Genomic DNA, 19,418 nt, shown 5'->3' with positions numbered 1-19,418 from the left:
AAGGTGCATGCACTGAAAAAATGGAAAACGCACCTGGTCAGAAAGAGGGGGAAATGACCAAGTCTTCTTTATTTAGTCACTGTTATGTTTTAGTGTATAGCACTGCTATATAGACACACTATGGCAGTATTATGCAGGCACTGTATTGTGATATCTGTGCTCACTGAATTGTGACCCGCCAATGTTAATTAGACCCCAATAAGACCTCAGATCAGACCCCCAATCAGATCTCAGCTCAGACCCCAAAGTGAACAACCCCCAATCAGACCTCAGATAAGAGCCCCAATATAAATGAGACCCCCATTCAGACCTCAGATCAGCCCCCATGACTCTTATCAGCCCCCTAGTCTCTTAGCCCCCCAGCATCTTATCAGCCCCCTAGCCTCTTATCAGCCCCCTAGTCTCTTAGCCCCCTAGCATCTTATCGGCCCCCTAGCCTCTTATCAGCCCCCAAGCCTCTCATCAGCCCCCAAGCCTCTAATCAGCCCCCTGACCTCTTATCAGCCCCCTAGCCTCTCATCAGCCCTGGCCTCTCATCAGTCCTCATGCCTTGTCCACAGGAGCAGGCAGTGTGAAGACTTAGAGGCGGGGCAGGCATATGTGGCAGGAAAGCCTGCTCCGCCCCTCATCTGCCTGCTCCCGCGCTCCCACCAAAGTTCTCACCGGAAAATCTGCCGGCCGGTCCCTATCAACCAGCACGATACAGGGCTGGCCGGTCTCTATCACCCTACACCAGCTACAGCACACCTGACCCTACCACCCAGCGCACGCCACGGCCGGTCCCCATCAGCAAGCACGCGCTGCAGCCGCCGGGCTCTCCCTCTTCAGGTTACTCAGATGTCTGGTACATCGCAGGCTGCTTTTCCTATACAACGCAGCCTGCGATGTACCGAGCATAAGCAATGCGCTGCACATTTTATATTTCTTTGCCATGTATTCACCACATAAGACGCACTAGCGTTTCCCCCCCACCCCATTTTAGGGGGTGAAAAATGTGTCTTATGGGGCGAAAAATACGGTATATGTTTTTTGTATACATTAAACGTAATACTAAAACGTGTGGTGAACCCAGCCTTAAAGAACACCTGTCACCGCTCCTGACATGCCTGTTTTAATAGCTTCATGCATTCCCTGTGTAATAACAATTCTGGAGCATCTATTCTTATGGCTCTATGTTGTGCCATTCTTTTATTATTTCTACTAGAAGTTATGAATGAATTGCTGGCAGTCTGCAGTAAGGGTACAGAGGGGCGGTAACCAATTGGGGGTGTGTCCCTGCACAGTTTTACTCTATACAATCAGTGCTGCCACTGTCAGACAGTGCAGGTACACCCCCCAACTGGTTACCACCCCCCTGTACCCTTACTGCAGACTGCTAGTAATTCATTCATAGCTTCTAGTATAAATAATAAAGGAATGGCACAACATAGAGCCCTAAGAATAGATGCTCCAGGATTTTTATTACATGGGAAAGGCATGTAGCTATTAAAACAGGCAAGTCAGGTGTTGTGACAGGTCCTCTTTGACACAAAAATAATGTCAGTGGGTCCACCTGTCTTATTCAGGGGCTTCCACAGCCCTTGACGAGGCCTGGACTAAAATGTCTGTAAAATGAAGAATCAGTGCAGCGCCACCTGGTGGCCATTGGCATATTGCTTTTCTTGTTGAGTGAATTAACTCTTTATATTCGCTTCACAGGCTTATCTTCAGCTTCTTCACCACCTCCAAGCAGCGGTCAGTAATTTTGTTAACTTACCAGCCCACTTCCATCCATTGTGTTAATATCTTATTATTTTACTGCCACTTCCTACCCATTGGATGTACTGATTATTCTATGTGTCTTGTAAATTCAGTCTTAATATTTATTTTTCCAGATACAACAGGCTCTACCTCCCCTAGCACAGGTCAGTCCTTCTCTTACTCGCTCTTTATTTACAACCTAGTATGTAGAAATGGGGGATCTACCATTTAGGGGCCACAACCACGCAATTCAGACATATAGAACTCTTGTAAATTCAACCTTTATATTTACTTTCCAGGTACAACAGGCTCTACCTCCCCTAGCACGGGTCAGTCCTTCTCTTACTCTCCTTTCATTGCATCCCCTACCCCAAAATACAAGTGTTATAGGAAGGCATGGATTCTAGCATGTGTAAATGGAGATCTACCACCATTTAGGGGCCACCACCACGTACTTCATGCTACACACAACCTTTGTAAATTCAATCTTAATATTATATATACAGGGTGGGCCATTTATATGGATACACCTTAATAAAATGGGAATGGTTGGTGATATTAGCTTCCTGTTTGTGGCACATTAGTATATGTGAGGGGGGAAACTTTTCAAGATGGGTGGTGACCATGGCGGCCATTTTGAAGTCAGCCATTTTGAATCCAACTTTAGTTTTTTCAATAGGAAGAGGGTCATTTGACACATCAAACTTATTGGGAATTTCACAAGAAAAACAATGGTGTATAAAATGTGTTCAATGTGCTGCCCATTGCAACCCTCTTCTCCCACTCTTCACACACTGATAGCAACACCGCAGGAGAAATGCTAGCACAGGCTTCCAGTATCCGTAGTTTCAGGTGCTGCACATCTCGTATCTTCACAGCATAGACGATTGCCTTCAGATGATACGAGATGTGCAGCACCTGAAACTACGGATACTGGAAGCCTGTGCTAGCATTTCTCCTGCGGTGTTGCTAATCTATAATATTAATTTTCAGGTACAACAGGTTCAACTTCACCAAATACAGCTCAGTCCTTATATCTCTAAACTTCTATTTATCTATCTATCTCAAGAACAAATAATGAGGCAGCACTCCAAGGAAGGAGAGGGCGGTGGACCTGTTCATTACCCCAGTCGCAATGTTTCAGCCCAGCTCAATGGGGCCTTTGTCCCATGAATATTATGAGTTATTACCTTGTACACTTAATCATGTATTATTGATTATCAATTATGTATTCAAATCACTTTGTGGGTATTTAAACCTCTGTGGGACATCATTTGTTTGCTTGACAAAGGCCCCATTGAGCTGGGCTGAAACATTGCGACTGGATTAATGAACGGGTCCACCGCCCTCCCCTACCTTGGTGTTCTTTGGACATTATCTGTGGATTTGTGCCTCGAATCTAGGAGGAATTGAACCCAACTTCATTTTTTTGTAGAAGAGTGTGCTGCTGTTGTTTTTTGTTTGTGTATCTATCTATCTTTACTTGCACAGTATGACGGTATCAAATAGGCACAATATGGTGGCATCACATAGATGTCATATATGCGCCATATTGTACTATTATTTGGACAGTAATTTGATAGCACTGTATGGCAATGTAATATGCATCATTATGAAGAATGTAATATTCCATAAGCTTGTAAGCACATCATGGCTGTAATATGAGCACAGTATGGCAGTATTACGTGAGCACTGTATAGTGGTAATACCTGTGTACTCTATGGCAATATTATGTGAGCACTATATGAAACTATTTTTGCTCAATACTATGACAGTGTTACTCTTTATTTATCTCTTAACAAAAATATAATCTTATTCAGGGGCCTCTGCAGCCCTGGATCAGGGCCTTGCTAAAAGTCAAATGAAGAATATGAGTGTAATGCTACCTAGAGGGCATTGATGTATTCCTTTATTTTAGTTAATTGAATTAACTCTTCATATTCCTTTTACAAACTCAACCGCATCACCGGCTCCAAGCAGCGGTCAGTAATTCTATTAACCTTTTGCAGGATTCCCAGTCCTCTCCCATCATGTTATTATATTATTATTTCATCTTGTGTACTGATTTGCTTATATGTCAGGTTCGCTTCCACAAGGACAGGTCAGTCCTTCCCTTACTGTCTCTTCATTGCATCCTCCCCCAGAACACAAGTGCTAAAGCATGTCTAAAGGAAAGAACTGCCATTTAGGGGCCACCACCATGCAATTCAGGCCTTACAAAACTCTTGTAAATTTAGTTTTAATTTTTATTTTCCAGGTACAACAGGTTCTACTTCACCAAGTACAGGTTAGTCTTTCTCTTATTCTTTCTTCTTTGCAACCAAGTATATGTTAATGGAGGACCAGCCATTTAGGGGCCACCACCACTCGATTCAGACCATACAAAACCCTTGTAAATTCAATTTTCATATTTATTTTCCAGGTACAACAGGTTCCACGTTACCAAGTACAGGTTAGTCTTTCTCTTATTCTTTCATTACAACCTAGTATGCGTAAATTCGGGACCAACTATTTAGTGGCCACCACTACATAATTTGGGGCATAAAAAACTTTTCTAAATTCCATCTTCAAATTTATTTTCCAGGTACAACAGGTTCTACGTCACCAAGTACAGGTTAGTCTTTCCTTTACTCTCTCTTTTCATTACTAAATAATATGTGTAAATGGGGGATCTACTATTTAGGGGCCACCAACACCTGATTCAGGCCATACAGAACTCTTGTAAGTCCAGGCTTAAATTTTTTTTTCAGGTACAACAGGATCTACTTCACCAACAACAGGTCAGTTCTTCTCTTACTCTCTATTTATTATAACTTAGTATGTATAAATGGGAGATCTGGCAGTTAGGAGCCACCACCACTCAATTCAAGCCATACAGACCTCTTGTAAAGACAGTCTTAATTTTAATTTTCCAGGTACAACAGGATCTACTTCACCAAGTACAGGTCAGTCTTTCTCTTATTCTTTCTTCTTTGCAACCAAGTATATGTTAATGGAGGACCAGCCATTTAGGGGCCACCACCACTCGATTCAGACCATACAAAACCCTTGTAAATTCAATTTTCATATTTATTTTCCAGGTACAACAGGTTCCACGTCACCAAGTACAGGTTAGTCTTTCTCTTATTCTTTATTCATTACAACCTAGTATACGTAAATTGGGGACCAACCATTTAGGGGCCATCCCCACTCGATTCAGACCATACAAAACCCTTGTAAATTCAATCTTCAAATTTATTTTCCAGGTACAACAGGTTCTACGTCACCAAGTACAGGTTAGTCTTTCCCTTACTCTCTCTTTTCATTACAACCTAATATGTGTAAATGGGAGATCTACTATTTAGGGGCCACCACCACCTAATTCAGGCCATACAGACCTCTTGTAAATACAGTCTTAATTTTAATTTTCCAGGTACAACAGGATCTACTTCACCAAGAACAGGTCAGTCCTCCCCCTACTCTCTCTTCATTACAACCTAGCATGTATAAATGGGAGAATCAATTTAGGGGCCACCACCACACGATTCAGACCATTTAGTTTTAATTTTTATTTTCCAGGTACAACAGGACCGACTTCTCCAAGGACAGGTCAGTACTTCTCTTACTCTCTCTTTATTACAACTTAGTATGTATAAATGGGGGATTTAGGGGTCACCACCACACGATTCAGGCCATACACAACCCTTGTAAATTTTACTTCATATTTATTTTTCAGGTACAACAGGCTCTACATCACCAGGGACAGGTCAGTCCTTCTCTTACTCTGTCTTCACTACAACTAGTATGTGTAAATGGGGGGAATCAACCAATTAGGTACCACGGCCACGCGATTCAGGCAATAAACAACCCTTTGTAAATGCAATCTTCCTATTTATTTTCCAGGTACAACAGGTGCTACTTCACCAAGCACAGGTCAGTCCTTTTTTTACTCTCTCTTCATTACAAGTTAGTATGTATAAATGGGCGTGCAAATATATAGTGGCCACCACCACGCGATTCAGGCCATACACAACCCCTTGTAAATTTAACTTCATATTTATTTTCCAGGTACAACAGGCTCTACGTCACCAGGGACAGGTCAGTCCTTTTTTTACTCTCTCTTCATTACAAGTTAGTATGTATAAATGAGGGTTCAAACATATAGTGGCCACCACTACCCGATTTAGGCCATAGAGACCTCCTGTAAATTCAATCTTCATACTTATTTTCCAGGCACAACAGGATCTACTTCCCCAAGTACAGGTTAGTCCTTTTACTCTCTGTTCATTGAATTCCCCAGAACACAAGTCCTGTAGGCAAGACTGGATTATCATATGTGTATATGTGGCATCTACCATTTAAGTGCCACGACCACGTGATTCAAGCAATATACAATCCTTGTAAGTTTAATCTTCATATTTATTTTCCAGGTACAACAGGCTCTACTTCACCAAGGACAGGTCAGTCCTTCTCTTACTCTCTTTTCATTACAATCTAATATGTGTAAATGGGGGTTCTACAATTTAAGGGCCACCACCACCCAATTTAGGTCATATAGAACTCTTGTAAATTCAGTCTTAATTTTTATTTTCCAGGTACAACAGGATCTACTTCACCAACAACGGGTCAGTATTTATCTTACTCTCTCTTCATTACAACTTAGTATGCATAAATGGGGGATCAACCATTTAGGGGTCACCACCACGCGATTCAGGCCATACACAACCCCTTGTAAATTTAACTTCATATTTATTTTCCAGGTACAACAGGCTCAACGTCACCAGGGACAGGTCAGTCCTTCTCTTACTCTGTCTTCATTAAAACCTAGAATGCCTAAATGGGGGAATCAACCAATTAGGTACCACGACCACACGAATAAGGCGATACACAACCCCTTGTAAATTCAATCTTCATATTTATTTTCCAGGAACAACAGGCTCTACGTCACCAGGGACAGGTCAGTCCTTCTCTTACTCTGTCTTCATTAAAACCTAGTATGCCTAAATGGGGGAATCAACCAATTAGGTACCACGACCACACGATTCAGGCAATACACAACCCCTTGTAAATTTAATCTTCATATTTATTTTCCAGGTACAACAGGATCTACTTCACCAAGCACAGGTCAGTTATTTTTTTACTCTCTCTTCATTACAAGTTAGTATGTATAAATGGGCGTTCAAACATATAAGGGCCACCACCACGCGATTCAGGCCATACACAACCCCTTGTAAATTTAACTTCATATTTATTTTCCAGGTACAACAGGCTCTACGTCACCAGGGACAGGTCAGTCCTTCTCCTACTCTGCCTTCATTAAAACCTAGTATGCCTAAATGGGGGAATCAACCAATTAGGTACCACGACCACACGATTCAGGCAATACACAACCCCTTGTAAATTCAATCTTCATATTTATTTTCCAGGTACAACAGGCTCTACGTCACCAGGGACAGGTCAGTCTTTTTTTTACTCTCTCTTCATTACAAGTTAGTATGTATAAATGGGTGTTCAAACATATACTGGCCACCACCACGCGATTCAGGCCATACACAACCCCTTGTAAATTTAACTTCATATTTATTTTCCAGGTACAACAGGCTCTACGTCACCAGGGACAGGTCAGTCCTTCTCTTACTCTGTCTTCATTAAAACCTAGTATGCCTAAATGGGGGAATCAACCAATTAGGTACCACGACCACACGATTCAGGCAATAAACAACCCCTTGTAAATGCAATCTTCATATTTATTTTCCAGGAACAACAGGCGCTACTTCACCAAGCACAGGTCAGTCCTTTTTTTACTCTCTCTTCATTACAAGTTAGTATGTATAAATGGGCGTTCAAACATATAGCGGCCACCACCACGCGATTCAGGCCATACACAACCCCTTGTAAATTTAACTTCATATTTATTTTCCAGGTACAACAGGCTCTTCGTCACCAGGGACAGGTCAGTCCTTCTCTTACTCTGTCTTCATTAAAACCTAGTATGCCTAAATGGGGGAATCAACCAATTAGGTACCACGACCACACGATTCAGGCAATACACAACCCCTTGTAAATTCAATCTTCATATTTATTTTCCAGGTACAACAGGATCTACTTCACCAAGCACAGGTCAGTCTTTTTTTTACTCTCTCTTCATTACAAGTTAGTATGTATAAATGGGCGTTCAAACATATAAGGGCCACCACCACGCGATTCAGGCCATACACAACCCCTTGTAAATTTAACCTCATATTTATTTTCCAGGTACAACAGGCTCTACGTCACCAGGGACAGGTCAGTCCTTCTCCTACTCTGCCTTCATTAAAACCTAGTATGCCTAAATGGGGGAATCAACCAATTAGGTACCACGACCACACGATTCAGGCAATACACAACCCCTTGTAAATTCAATCTTCATATTTATTTTCCAGGTACAACAGGCTCTACGTCACCAGGGACAGGTCAGTCTTTTTTTTACTCTCTCTTCATTACAAGTTAGTATGTATAAATGGGCGTTCAAACATATAAGGGCCACCACCACGCGATTCAGGCCATACACAACCCCTTGTAAATTTAACTTCATATTTATTTTCCAGGTACAACAGGCTCTACGTCACCAGGGACAGGTCAGTCCTTCTCTTACTCTGTCTTCATTAAAACCTAGAATGCCTAAATGGGGGAATCAACCAATTAGGTACCATGACCACACGAATAAGGCCATACACAACCCCTTGTAAATTCAATCTTCATATTTATTTTCCAGGAACAACAGGCTCTACGTCACCAGGGACAGGTCAGTCCTTCTCTTACTCTATCTTCATTAAAACCTAGTATGCCTAAATGGGGGAATCAACCAATTAGGTACCACGACCACACGATTCAGGCAATAAACAACCCCTTGTAAATGCAATCTTCATATTTATTTTCCAGGTACAACAGGTGCTACTTCACCAAGCACAGGTCAGTCCTTTTTTTACTCTCTCTTCATTACAAGTTAGTATGTATAAATGGGCGTTCAAACATATAGTGGCCACCACCACACGATTCAGGCCATACACAACCCCTTGTAAATTTAACTTCATATTTATTTTCCAGGTACAACAGGCTCTTCGTCACCAGGGACAGGTCAGTCCTTCTCTTACTCTGTCTTCATTAAAACCTAGTATGCCTAAATGGGGGTATCAACCAATTAGGTACCACGACCACACGATTCAGGCAATACACAACCCCTTGTAAATGCAATATTCATATTTATTTTCCAGGTACAACAGGATCTACTTCACCAAGCACAGGTCAGTCTTTTTTTTACTCTCTCTTCATTACAAGTTAGTATGTATAAATGGGCGTTCAAACATACACTGCGTGCAGAATTATTAGGCAAATGAGTATTTTGACCACATCATCCTCTTTATGCATGTTGTCTTACTCCAAGCTGTATAGGCTCGAAAGCCTACTTCCAATTAAGCATATTAGGTGATGTGCATCTCTGTAATGAGAAGGGGTGTGGTCTAATGACATCAACACCCTATATTAGGTGTGCATAATTATTATGCAACTTCCTTTCCTTTGGCAAAATGGGTCAAAAGAAGGACTTGACAGGCTCAGAAACGTCAAAAATAGTGAGATATCTTGCAGAGGGATGCAGCACTCTTAAAATTGCAAAGCTTCTGAAGCGTGATCATCGAACAATCAAGCGTTTCATTCAAAATAGTCAACAGGGTCGCAAGAAGCGTGTGGAAAAACCAAGGCGCAAAATAACTGCCCATGAACTGAGAAAAGTCAAGCGTGCAGCTGCCAAGATGCCACTTGCCACCAGTTTGGCCATATTTCAGAGCTGCAACATCACTGGAGTGCCCAAAAGCACAAGGTGTGCAATACTCAGAGACATGGCCAAGGTAAGAAAGGCTGAAAGACGACCACCACTGAACAAGACACACAAGCTGAAACTTCAAGACTGGGCCAAGAAATATCTCAAGACTGATTTTTCTAAGGTTTTATGGACTTATGAAATGAGAGTGAGTCTTGATGGGCCAGATGGATGGGCCCGTGGCTGGATTGGTAAAGGGCAGAGAGCTCCAGTCCGACTCAGACGCCAGCAAGGTGGAGGTGGAGTACTGGTTTGGGCTGGTATCATCAAAGATGAGCTTGTGGGGCCTTTTCGGGTTGAGGATGGAGTCAAGCTCAACTCCCAGTCCTACTGCCAGTTTCTGGAAGACACCTTCTTCAAGCAGTGGTACAGGAAGAAGTCTGCATCCTTCAAGAAAAACATGATTTTCATGCAGGACAATGCTCCATCACACGCGACCAAGTACTCCACAGCGTGGCTGGCAAGAAAGGGTATAAAAGAAGAAAATCTAATGACATGGCCTCCTTGTTCACCTGATCTGAACCCCATTGAGAACCTGTGGTCCATCATCAAATGTGAGATTTACAAGGAGGGAAAACAGTACACCTCTCTGAACAGTGTCTGGGAGGCTGTGGTTGCTGCTGCACGCAATGTTGATGGTGAACAGATCAAAACACTGACAGAATCCATGGATGGCAGGCTTTTGAGTGTCCTTGCAAAGAAAGGTGGCTATATTGGTCACTGATTTGTTTTTGTTTTGTTTTTGAATGTCAGAAATGTATATTTGTGAATGTTGAGATGTTATATTGGTTTCACTGGTAAAAATAAATAATTGAAATGAGTATATATTTGTTTTTTGTTAAGTTGCCTAATAATTATGCACAGTAATAGTCAACTGCACACACAGATATCCCCCTAAAATAGCTAAAACTAAAAACAAACTAAAAACTACTTCCAAAAATATTCAGCTTTGATATTAATGAGTTTTTTGGGTTCATAGAGAACATGGTTGTTGTTCAATAATAAAATTAATCCTCAAAAATACAACTTGCCTAATAATTCTGCACTCCCTGTATAAGGGCCACCACCACGCGATTCAGGCCATACACAACCCCTTGTAAATTTAACTTCATATTTATTTTCCAGGTACAACAGGCTCTACGTCACCAAGCACAGGTCAGTCTTTTTTTTACTCTCTCTTCATTACAAGTTAGTATGTATAAATGGGTGTTCAAACATATAAGGGCCACCACCACGCGATTCAGGCCATACACAACCCCTTGTAAATTTAACTTCATATTTATTTTCCAGGTACAACAGGCTCTACGTCACCAGGGACAGGTCAGTCCTTCTCCTACTCTGCCTTCATTAAAACCTAGTATGCCTAAATGGGGGAATCAACCAATTAGGTACCACGACCACACGATTCAGGCAATACACAACCCCTTGTAAATTCAATCTTCATATTTATTTTCCAGGTACAACAGGCTCTACGTCACCAGGGACAGGTCAGTCTTTTTTTTACTCTCTCTTCATTACAAGTTAGTATGTATAAATGGGTGTTCAAACATATAGTGGCCACCACCACGCGATTCAGGCCATACACAACCCCTTGTAAATTTAACTTCATATTTATTTTCCAGGTACAACAGGCTCTACGTCACCAGGGACAGGTCAGTCCTTCTCTTACTCTGTCTTCATTAAAACCTAGAATGCCTAAATGGGGGAATTAACCAATTAGGTACCACGACCACACGAATAAGGCCATACACAACCCCTTGTAAATTCAATCTTCATATTTATTTTCCAGGAACAACAGGCTCTACGTCACCAAGCACAGGTCAGTCCTTTTTTTACTCTCTCTTCATTACAAGTTAGTATGTATAAATGGGCGTTCAAACATATAAGGGCCACCACCACGCGATTCAGGCCATACACAACCCCTTGTAAATTTAACTTCATATTTATTTTCCAGGTACAACAGGCTCTACGTCACCAGGGACAGGTCAGTCCTTCTCCTACTCTGCCTTCATTAAAACCTAGTATGCCTAAATGGGGGAATCAACCAATTAGGTACCACGACCACACGATTCAGGCAATACACAACCCCTTGTAAATTCAATCTTCATATTTATTTTCCAGGTACAACAGGCTCTACGTCACCAGGGACAGGTCAGTCTTTTTTTTACTCTCTCTTCATTACAAGTTAGTATGTATAAATGGGTGTTCAAACATATAGTGGCCACCACCACGCGATTCAGGCCATACACAACCCCTTGTAAATTTAACTTCATATTTATTTTCCAGGTACAACAGGCTCTACGTCACCAGGGACAGGTCAGTCCTTCTCTTACTCTGTCTTCATTAAAACCTAGAATGCCTAAATGGGGGAATTAACCAATTAGGTACCATGACCACACGAATAAGGCCATACACAACCCCTTGTAAATTCAATCTTCATATTTATTTTCCAGGAACAACAGGCTCTACGTCACCAAGCACAGGTCAGTCCTTTTTTTACTCTCTCTTCATTACAAGTTAGTATGTATAAATGGGCGTTCAAACATATAAGGGCCACCACCACGCGATTCAGGCCATACACAACCCCTTGTAAATTTAACTTCATATTTATTTTCCAGGTACAACAGGCTCTACGTCACCAGGGACAGGTCAGTCCTTCTCCTACTCTGCCTTCATTAAAACCTAGTATGCCTAAATGGGGGAATCAACCAATTAGGTACCACGACCACACGATTCAGGCAATACACAACCCCTTGTAAATTCAATCTTCATATTTATTTTCCAGGTACAACAGGCTCTACGTCACCAGGGACAGGTCAGTCTTTTTTTTACTCTCTCTTCATTACAAGTTAGTATGTATAAATGGGTGTTCAAACATATAGTGGCCACCACCACGCGATTCAGGCCATACACAACCCCTTGTAAATTTAACTTCATATTTATTTTCCAGGTACAACAGGCTCTACGTCACCAGGGACAGGTCAGTCCTTCTCTTACTCTGTCTTCATTAAAACCTAGAATGCCTAAATGGGGGAATTAACCAATTAGGTACCACGACCACACGAATAAGGCCATACACAACCCCTTGTAAATTCTATCTTCATATTTATTTTCCAGGAACAACAGGCTCTACGTCACCAAGCACAGGTCAGTCCTTTTTTTACTCTCTCTTCATTACAAGTTAGTATGTATAAATGGGCGTTCAAACATATAAGGGCCACCACCACGCGATTCAGGCCATACACAACCCCTTGTAAATTTAACTTCATATTTATTTTCCAGGTACAACAGGCTCTACGTCACCAGGGACAGGTCAGTCCTTCTCCTACTCTGCCTTCATTAAAACCTAGTATGCCTAAATGGGGGAATCAACCAATTAGGTACCACGACCACACGATTCAGGCAATACACAACCCCTTGTAAATTCAATCTTCATATTTATTTTCCAGGTACAACAGGCTCTACGTCACCAGGGACAGGTCAGTCTTTTTTTTACTCTCTCTTCATTACAAGTTAGTATGTATAAATGGGCGTTCAAACATATAAGGGCCACCACCACACGATTCAGGCCATACACAACCCCTTGTAAATTTAACTTCATATTTATTTTCCAGGTACAACAGGCTCTACGTCACCAGGGACAGGTCAGTCCTTCTCCTACTCTGCCTTCATTAAAACCTAGTATGCCTAAATGGGGGAATCAACCAATTAGGTACCACGACCACACGATTCAGGCAATACACAACCCCTTGTAAATGCAATATTCATATTTATTTTCCAGGTACAACAGGATCTACTTCACCAAGCACAGGTCAGTCCTTTTTTTACTCTCTCTTCATTACAAGTTAGTATGTATAAATCGGGGTTCAAACATATAGTGGCCACCACTACCCGATTTAGGCCATAGAGACCTCCTGTAAATTCAATCTTCATGCTTATTTTCCAGGCACAACAGGATCTACTTCCCCAAGTACAGGTTAGTCCTTTTACTCTCTGTTCATTGAATTCCCCAGAACACAAGTCCTGTAGGCAAGACTGGATTATCATATGTGTAAATGTGGCATCTACCATTTAAGTGCCACGACCACGTGATTCAAGCAATATACAATCCTTGTAAGTTCAATATTCATATTTATTTTCCAGGTACAACAGGCTCTACTTCACCAAGGACAGGTCAGTCCTTCTCTTAGGCTGCGTTCACACGGGCAAGATTTCCGCGCGGGTGCAATGCGGTAGGTGAACGCATTGCACCCGCACTGAATCTGGACCCATTAATTTCAATGGGGCTGTTCAGATGAGCGATGATTTTCACGCATCACTTATGCGTTGCGTGAAAATCGCAGCATGCTCTATATTCTGCGTTTTTCACGCAACGCAGGCCCCATAGAAGTGAATGGGGTTGCGTGAAAATCGCATGCATCCGCAAGCAAGTGCGGATGCGGTGCGATTTTCACGCAGGGTTGCTAGGTGACTGTCTATACACTGTATTATTTTCCCTTATAACATGGTTATAAGGGAAAATAATAGCATTCTGAATACAGAATGCTTAGTAGGTGATCAATTGAGGGTTAAAAAATAAAAAAAATTAACTCACCTTGTCCTCTTGTTCGCGTAGTTCTCCCGGTCTTTAGTACTTTAAAAAGATGAACTATGGGCTAAAGGACCTTTGGTGACGTCAGATCACATGCTCCAATCACAGGGTCCATCACCGCGGTGATGAACCATGTGATTGGAGCATGTGATCTGACGTCACCAAAGGTCCTTTAGCCCATAGTTCATCTTTTGAGAAGTAAAGAAGAGACCTGGACTTACGCGAACAAACGGAGAAGGTGAGTTAATTTTTTTTATTTTTTTAAACCCTCAACTGATCACTTACTATGCATTCTGTTTTCAGAATGCTATTATTTTCCCTTATAACCATGTTATAAGGGAAAATAATAACATCTACAGAACACCGAACCCAAACCTGAACTTCTGTGAAGAAGTTCGGGTCTGGGTACCACAGTCGGTTTTTTATCACGCGCGTGCAAAACACATTGCACACGCATGATAAAAACTGAACATCGGAACGCAATCGCAGTCAAAACTGACTGCAATTGCATTCCTACTCGCGCGGGTTTGCCGCAACACACCGGGACGCATCCGGAACTAATCCGGACACGCTCGTGTGAACCCAGCCTTACTCTCTTTTCATTACAACCTAATATGTGTAAATGGGGGTTCTACAATTTAAGGGCCACCACCACCCAATTTAGGTCATATAGAACTCTTGTAAATTCAGTCTTAATTTTTATTTCTGAACGGATGCATGCGGTTGTATTATCGGTGCGGATCCGTCTGTGCAGATCCATGACGTGTCCGCACCAAACGCGAGTGTGAAAGTAACCTAAATTAACAACTAGGTGTTACCATTTCCATTGTCAATGGGGTGTGTTCCTAAGCACTGAGGCAGATGCTCCAGTGTAAGTCCTAGAAGAGCCACATATTACTATACATAAGACCTTCTTCCATGTATTTGTACGAGTCTTATTGACTGAGATTTAAGTCTTATTCACACTGACAGCTGAGAGCCCAGCCCCAGTCGCCCAACCAGGTAAGCAGACTTTATACAGGGGTATTACTGTAGACACTGACCTCATCCTCCATCATAACACATAGTTGCCAATAGTCCCGAATTTGCAGGGACTGTCCCTAATTTTCTGAGAAAGTCCCAGCAAATTTGAACTGCCCTGGACCAAAAATAGGTGGGATTTATGTAAGCCCTACCCATAAATAGACGGTCCCGCGCTGTATGGGACTTCGAAATTTACCAACTGAAAAGTTTTCAATCCTGACCTTTCAGATAAGTTTTGGCAGATAAATGGCTCCCAGAGACTTCTGGCACCCCTTATCTCTTGGAGAGATAATTAGATTAACCCTGCATCGAAAATATATATATAAAAAAATAATCAACTTTACAAAATGTCTATATTTTCTACCGTTTTGTGTAAACAGCTCCTATGTAGACCTATGTGTCTCCACGGTTACAGACTACAAACCAACTCTGTGTAGTCTGATCCAGTGTTCACGTGCTTTTGCCTCAGGATAGTAATAAGCAAATCATATTCAGAAACTTGACATCTAAAAATTAGGGAGGTTTCAAACACACAAGTCTTAATTTTTATTTAATTTTATTTCAGAACCTCCAGGACTTCCCGTTTATGGCATTGTACTCATATCTTTCTTCTCAGCAGTTGTTTCTGTTGTCGTCATCGGTGGATTCTGCTTCATATTAGCCATTGTAAGTAGTTTTGGAAATTAAAGGGGTTGTCCCATGCAGCGATGATGTAACGCTAAAATAAGCCACCCAGCTTAGCTAAGTTTTTACCTGTGCTTGCATTCTACTCTATAATCATGGGGGCTATTTAACCCCTAAAGACCGGGCCTATTTTCATTTTTATATTTAGGATTTTTCCTCCCTACGTTGCAATAGCCATAACTTTTTTTATTTTTCCTTTCACATAGCCATACGAGAGCTTATTTTTTGCGGGACAAGATGCATATTTTAATGCCACCATTTAATTTACCATGTCTTGTATTGGAAAACGGGAAAAAAATTCTTTGCGTGGCAAAATTGAAAAATAAAAAAACTGAATTCCAGCAAGGTTTTTGGGGTTTTGACATCACAGCGTTCACTATGAACTAAAAATGAGATTCCTATTCTGTGGCTCAATACGAATCCGGCGATACCAAACTTGAATAGTTTTTCTTTTGGTTTGTTTTACTACTGTTAAAAAAATAAAAACCTTTGGAAAAATCCAAATTTTTTTGGCCTCGCTATATTCTGACAGCCATTTTTGTAGTGTGTATGACTTTTTGATCACCGTTATTCAATTTTTTAGGGGGACAAGATGACAAAAAAATGGCAAATGGCGTGTTTTTCATTTTTTCCCATTACGGTGTTCACCGCACAGAAATTATTATTATTTTTTTAATAGTTCAGACATTTTCCGTTTATTTTTTATTGTTTATATATTTTCATATGTAAAATTGGGAAAGGGGGGTGATTTTAAACTTTTAATATATTGGTGTTTTTATAACTTTTAGACCCCTTAGGGGGCCTAGTACATGGGATCTTTTGATCTCCTCTCCTATTCACACTAATAGAGATCTATTAGGCTGAATTGGATTTTTACTCTCTCCATTCTGAGCTGTGCCTCGTGCTTGAATCGCTTCAGCCGGATGTATGAAACAGCCAGCACCCGTCGTGTATGGAGCGGGCTCACTGCAGAGGCCCGCTCCATACACCCACTGGCACATAATGCCGTACATGTACATGTTATAGGTTAAGGGGTTAATATTTTGGTTAGGTATAGGCTAGTAGTACAAACCTCTATTGCTGTCCCATGTGGCATCTCCGCATACCTCCTTGTACCACAGTATTCCCAGTAATATGATATGTACTTTTATAAGGGTAGAAACCCAGTTTTATATTTTACAGAGCTCCAAATCCCCCGATTTTCCTTCATCCATCCATAAACTTATGTGATCAAATTCTTACTGCCTGCATCCACCACTAGAGGGAGCTCACTGTATACTGATTCCCTACTGAGTTCAATGGGAGCTGTATAAATCCATATGCAGTAAGCTCCACTGCTCCCCCTAGTGGAGGAGGCGACTAAAGGTAATTAAAACTAACATTACCCTATTTTCCTTCATAGATACTGTTGTAAGAATTTTGTTGCTCAAGACAAGACCTTAACCAGCATGAAGTTTATTCTTCTTATCTTAAGTGAAGTAAAAGAAGATGAGCAGAAAATCCCAATTTGATGTGTCTTTTTCTAATATAACTTTTTTTTCTTAATTTATTACAACTATCCATCAAGTCAGTAGTTACCCTACTTCAGGGCAACGATCAAGTGACTCAGACTGCCACTTGCTAATGAGCTGATTCAATCAGTGAGCACCGAGTCGGTCAGTCATATAAAACCACAACATTGAGTCATCCAATAGCAAATGTAAGATAAAACTCTGCCTCCAACTGTGCCAAAACCACCAGTATTTAACTCTTTTTTTAGACGGTTCGTCAGTTTGGCGGCAGCCATCCTACCGCCACATCATGTGAACCTCGCCCAACCTAATAGGGGTAGAGGTAGCCTTTTGTAGCCTCTCTTTACTATCCGTATTACTTTTAGTCTATGTAATATATAAGTTATTGTCAGATGTCTATTTATTTTTTGTGAAACATAAAGGAGCCATAGACTTGTGTAGCGCTCCGATGTATATAGAGATGATTTTCGTACAGCTATCGTATGCAGGTTTCTTCATCTTGCCGCAGTGGTTGTACCTTATTGATCAACATAATAAATACATCAACCAAAAATGTCGTTTTTTTTTTTTTTTTTTGTGGTAAGTTCATATTATGCATTGTCTGAAAGGATAGTTATGAATATACAGAGTCTTCAATAACATGGGGTGTGTCCTTTCTGCTGCAGATCTCTCCTCGTCACAGCTCAGAAAGATGCCCTTTCTCAGTGGATGTGTCCTTTCTGCTGCAGCTCTCTCCCTGTAACTAGTGATGAGCGGCGGCAGGGGCAATATTCGAATTCGCAATATTTCGCAAATGTTTTGGAGAATATTAGTGAATTCGCGATTATATTCTTGATTTCGAAAATCGGCAATGTAATATGCGCGTAATGCGTGCGAAATACAGGCGTGGGTCACTTATGCTACAGTTTTCTAGCTGGTATAAGTTTCCGGAGATTGGAGAAAATGGTTGGCACGGCAGAGCATTAGAATAGCTTTATATGCAGATAGAGTGCTCCAATATATTCGCGATTGCGCTAATCAGCAATTAATGATGCGCATATTTTTTCGCAATACGTGCAACTGGTGACATCCAGCACTATGTCTGTAGCATGTATGTATGGTCAGCTACACTATAGATCAATCTAACCTACACTGACTATCTCCCCGTAACTATCTGAATTATATATATAAGTTAACTGTCTAATGTAATACAACAATCACATTGAGGTCTATTTCATAAATGCAATAAACTTTAGAAAATTGCTGCTAGGGAGGTTCTTATATAGTAAGAGGTAGGCAACTTTTCTATTGATTGCTAGGGATGTTCCTAAGCTCAGACAAAGACATTGCAGCCTTCTCATTGGCCCATTTGAAAAAAACGCCAAAAGGACGTACCTGGGGGCAGCTCCTGAGGAGTTTGAATCACGCTACTCTGACCCATTGCCATGGTGTATTAAAGCTTGAAGAGTCCTCCACCAACAGAGAGAGGCGGGCACGTGATCGTGAGATCATCACGTGACCGCCGCACAACTGGCCACGTGGTCTGTTGTCATGGTGTGCCGATACCGCGTGGCCAGTTGTGCGGCGGTCATGTGATGATCTCACGATCACGTGCCCGCCTCTCTCTGTTGGTGGAGGACTCTTGAAGCTTTAATACACCATGGCAATGGGTCAGAGTAGCGATCACGTGATTCAAACTCCTCCGGAGCTGCCCCCAGGTACGTCCTTTTGGCGTTTTTTTTCAAGTATAAATACCTGTAACATGTACCACTTCAGCATTAAGCCTTTTTAACCTGATGAAGGGGACCTAAGTATCCCCGAAACGCATTGTTTTACCCGATGAGCAACATTCAATAAAGAAGAACCTATTTTCTGCATTCGTCCTGGCCGGTGTCTTTGCGCCCCACTGCGATCCTGCCACACTACTACCAAGATCAGAGTTAGTCATGCACATTGGAGGCATGATACAAAGAGCTTGGGGCAAATGTTTGTAGTGTGAATACATTCGTAAGACAACAGTAAGGATAATGATATAGGCCTAATTCGTTGGCCA

At 41.5% G+C, this 19,418-nt stretch overlaps 1 protein-coding gene across 1 annotated transcript in view; it reads left to right on the top strand.

Moving 5' to 3' along the window:
* Positions 1-17,386, top strand: part of LOC120978177 — a 45,476-nt gene extending 28,090 nt beyond the window's left edge. The window contains exons 10-61 of the mRNA XM_040406397.1: positions 1,699-1,734; positions 1,875-1,904; positions 3,998-4,027; positions 4,163-4,192; positions 4,325-4,354; positions 4,491-4,520; positions 4,656-4,722; positions 4,821-4,850; positions 4,986-5,015; positions 5,153-5,182; positions 5,299-5,328; positions 5,456-5,485; positions 5,623-5,652; positions 5,788-5,817; positions 5,953-5,982; positions 6,150-6,179; positions 6,315-6,344; positions 6,480-6,509; positions 6,647-6,676; positions 6,814-6,843; positions 6,979-7,008; positions 7,146-7,175; positions 7,311-7,340; positions 7,478-7,507; positions 7,643-7,672; positions 7,810-7,839; positions 7,975-8,004; positions 8,142-8,171; positions 8,307-8,336; positions 8,474-8,503; positions 8,806-8,835; positions 8,973-9,002; positions 10,703-10,732; positions 10,868-10,897; positions 11,035-11,064; positions 11,200-11,229; positions 11,367-11,396; positions 11,532-11,561; positions 11,699-11,728; positions 11,864-11,893; positions 12,031-12,060; positions 12,196-12,225; positions 12,363-12,392; positions 12,528-12,557; positions 12,695-12,724; positions 12,860-12,889; positions 13,027-13,056; positions 13,192-13,221; positions 13,359-13,388; positions 13,524-13,553; positions 13,721-13,750; positions 17,278-17,386. Of these exons, the coding sequence (XP_040262331.1) occupies positions 1,699-1,734; positions 1,875-1,904; positions 3,998-4,027; positions 4,163-4,192; positions 4,325-4,354; positions 4,491-4,520; positions 4,656-4,722; positions 4,821-4,850; positions 4,986-5,015; positions 5,153-5,182; positions 5,299-5,328; positions 5,456-5,485; positions 5,623-5,652; positions 5,788-5,817; positions 5,953-5,982; positions 6,150-6,179; positions 6,315-6,344; positions 6,480-6,509; positions 6,647-6,676; positions 6,814-6,843; positions 6,979-7,008; positions 7,146-7,175; positions 7,311-7,340; positions 7,478-7,507; positions 7,643-7,672; positions 7,810-7,839; positions 7,975-8,004; positions 8,142-8,171; positions 8,307-8,336; positions 8,474-8,503; positions 8,806-8,835; positions 8,973-9,002; positions 10,703-10,732; positions 10,868-10,897; positions 11,035-11,064; positions 11,200-11,229; positions 11,367-11,396; positions 11,532-11,561; positions 11,699-11,728; positions 11,864-11,893; positions 12,031-12,060; positions 12,196-12,225; positions 12,363-12,392; positions 12,528-12,557; positions 12,695-12,724; positions 12,860-12,889; positions 13,027-13,056; positions 13,192-13,221; positions 13,359-13,388; positions 13,524-13,553; positions 13,721-13,750; positions 17,278-17,386 (1,682 nt within the window). The remainder of the gene's footprint in view (positions 1-1,698; positions 1,735-1,874; positions 1,905-3,997; positions 4,028-4,162; positions 4,193-4,324; positions 4,355-4,490; positions 4,521-4,655; positions 4,723-4,820; positions 4,851-4,985; positions 5,016-5,152; positions 5,183-5,298; positions 5,329-5,455; positions 5,486-5,622; positions 5,653-5,787; positions 5,818-5,952; positions 5,983-6,149; positions 6,180-6,314; positions 6,345-6,479; positions 6,510-6,646; positions 6,677-6,813; positions 6,844-6,978; positions 7,009-7,145; positions 7,176-7,310; positions 7,341-7,477; positions 7,508-7,642; positions 7,673-7,809; positions 7,840-7,974; positions 8,005-8,141; positions 8,172-8,306; positions 8,337-8,473; positions 8,504-8,805; positions 8,836-8,972; positions 9,003-10,702; positions 10,733-10,867; positions 10,898-11,034; positions 11,065-11,199; positions 11,230-11,366; positions 11,397-11,531; positions 11,562-11,698; positions 11,729-11,863; positions 11,894-12,030; positions 12,061-12,195; positions 12,226-12,362; positions 12,393-12,527; positions 12,558-12,694; positions 12,725-12,859; positions 12,890-13,026; positions 13,057-13,191; positions 13,222-13,358; positions 13,389-13,523; positions 13,554-13,720; positions 13,751-17,277) is intronic.
* The last annotated feature ends 2,032 nt before the right edge of the window (positions 17,387-19,418 follow it).

Source organism: Bufo bufo, chromosome 8, assembly GCF_905171765.1.
Source record: "Bufo bufo chromosome 8, aBufBuf1.1, whole genome shotgun sequence".
Lineage (NCBI taxonomy): Eukaryota > Metazoa > Chordata > Amphibia > Anura > Bufonidae > Bufo > Bufo bufo.
Note: the sequence above shows the minus strand (reverse complement) of the source record. Positions and strands in the feature narration are given on the sequence as shown.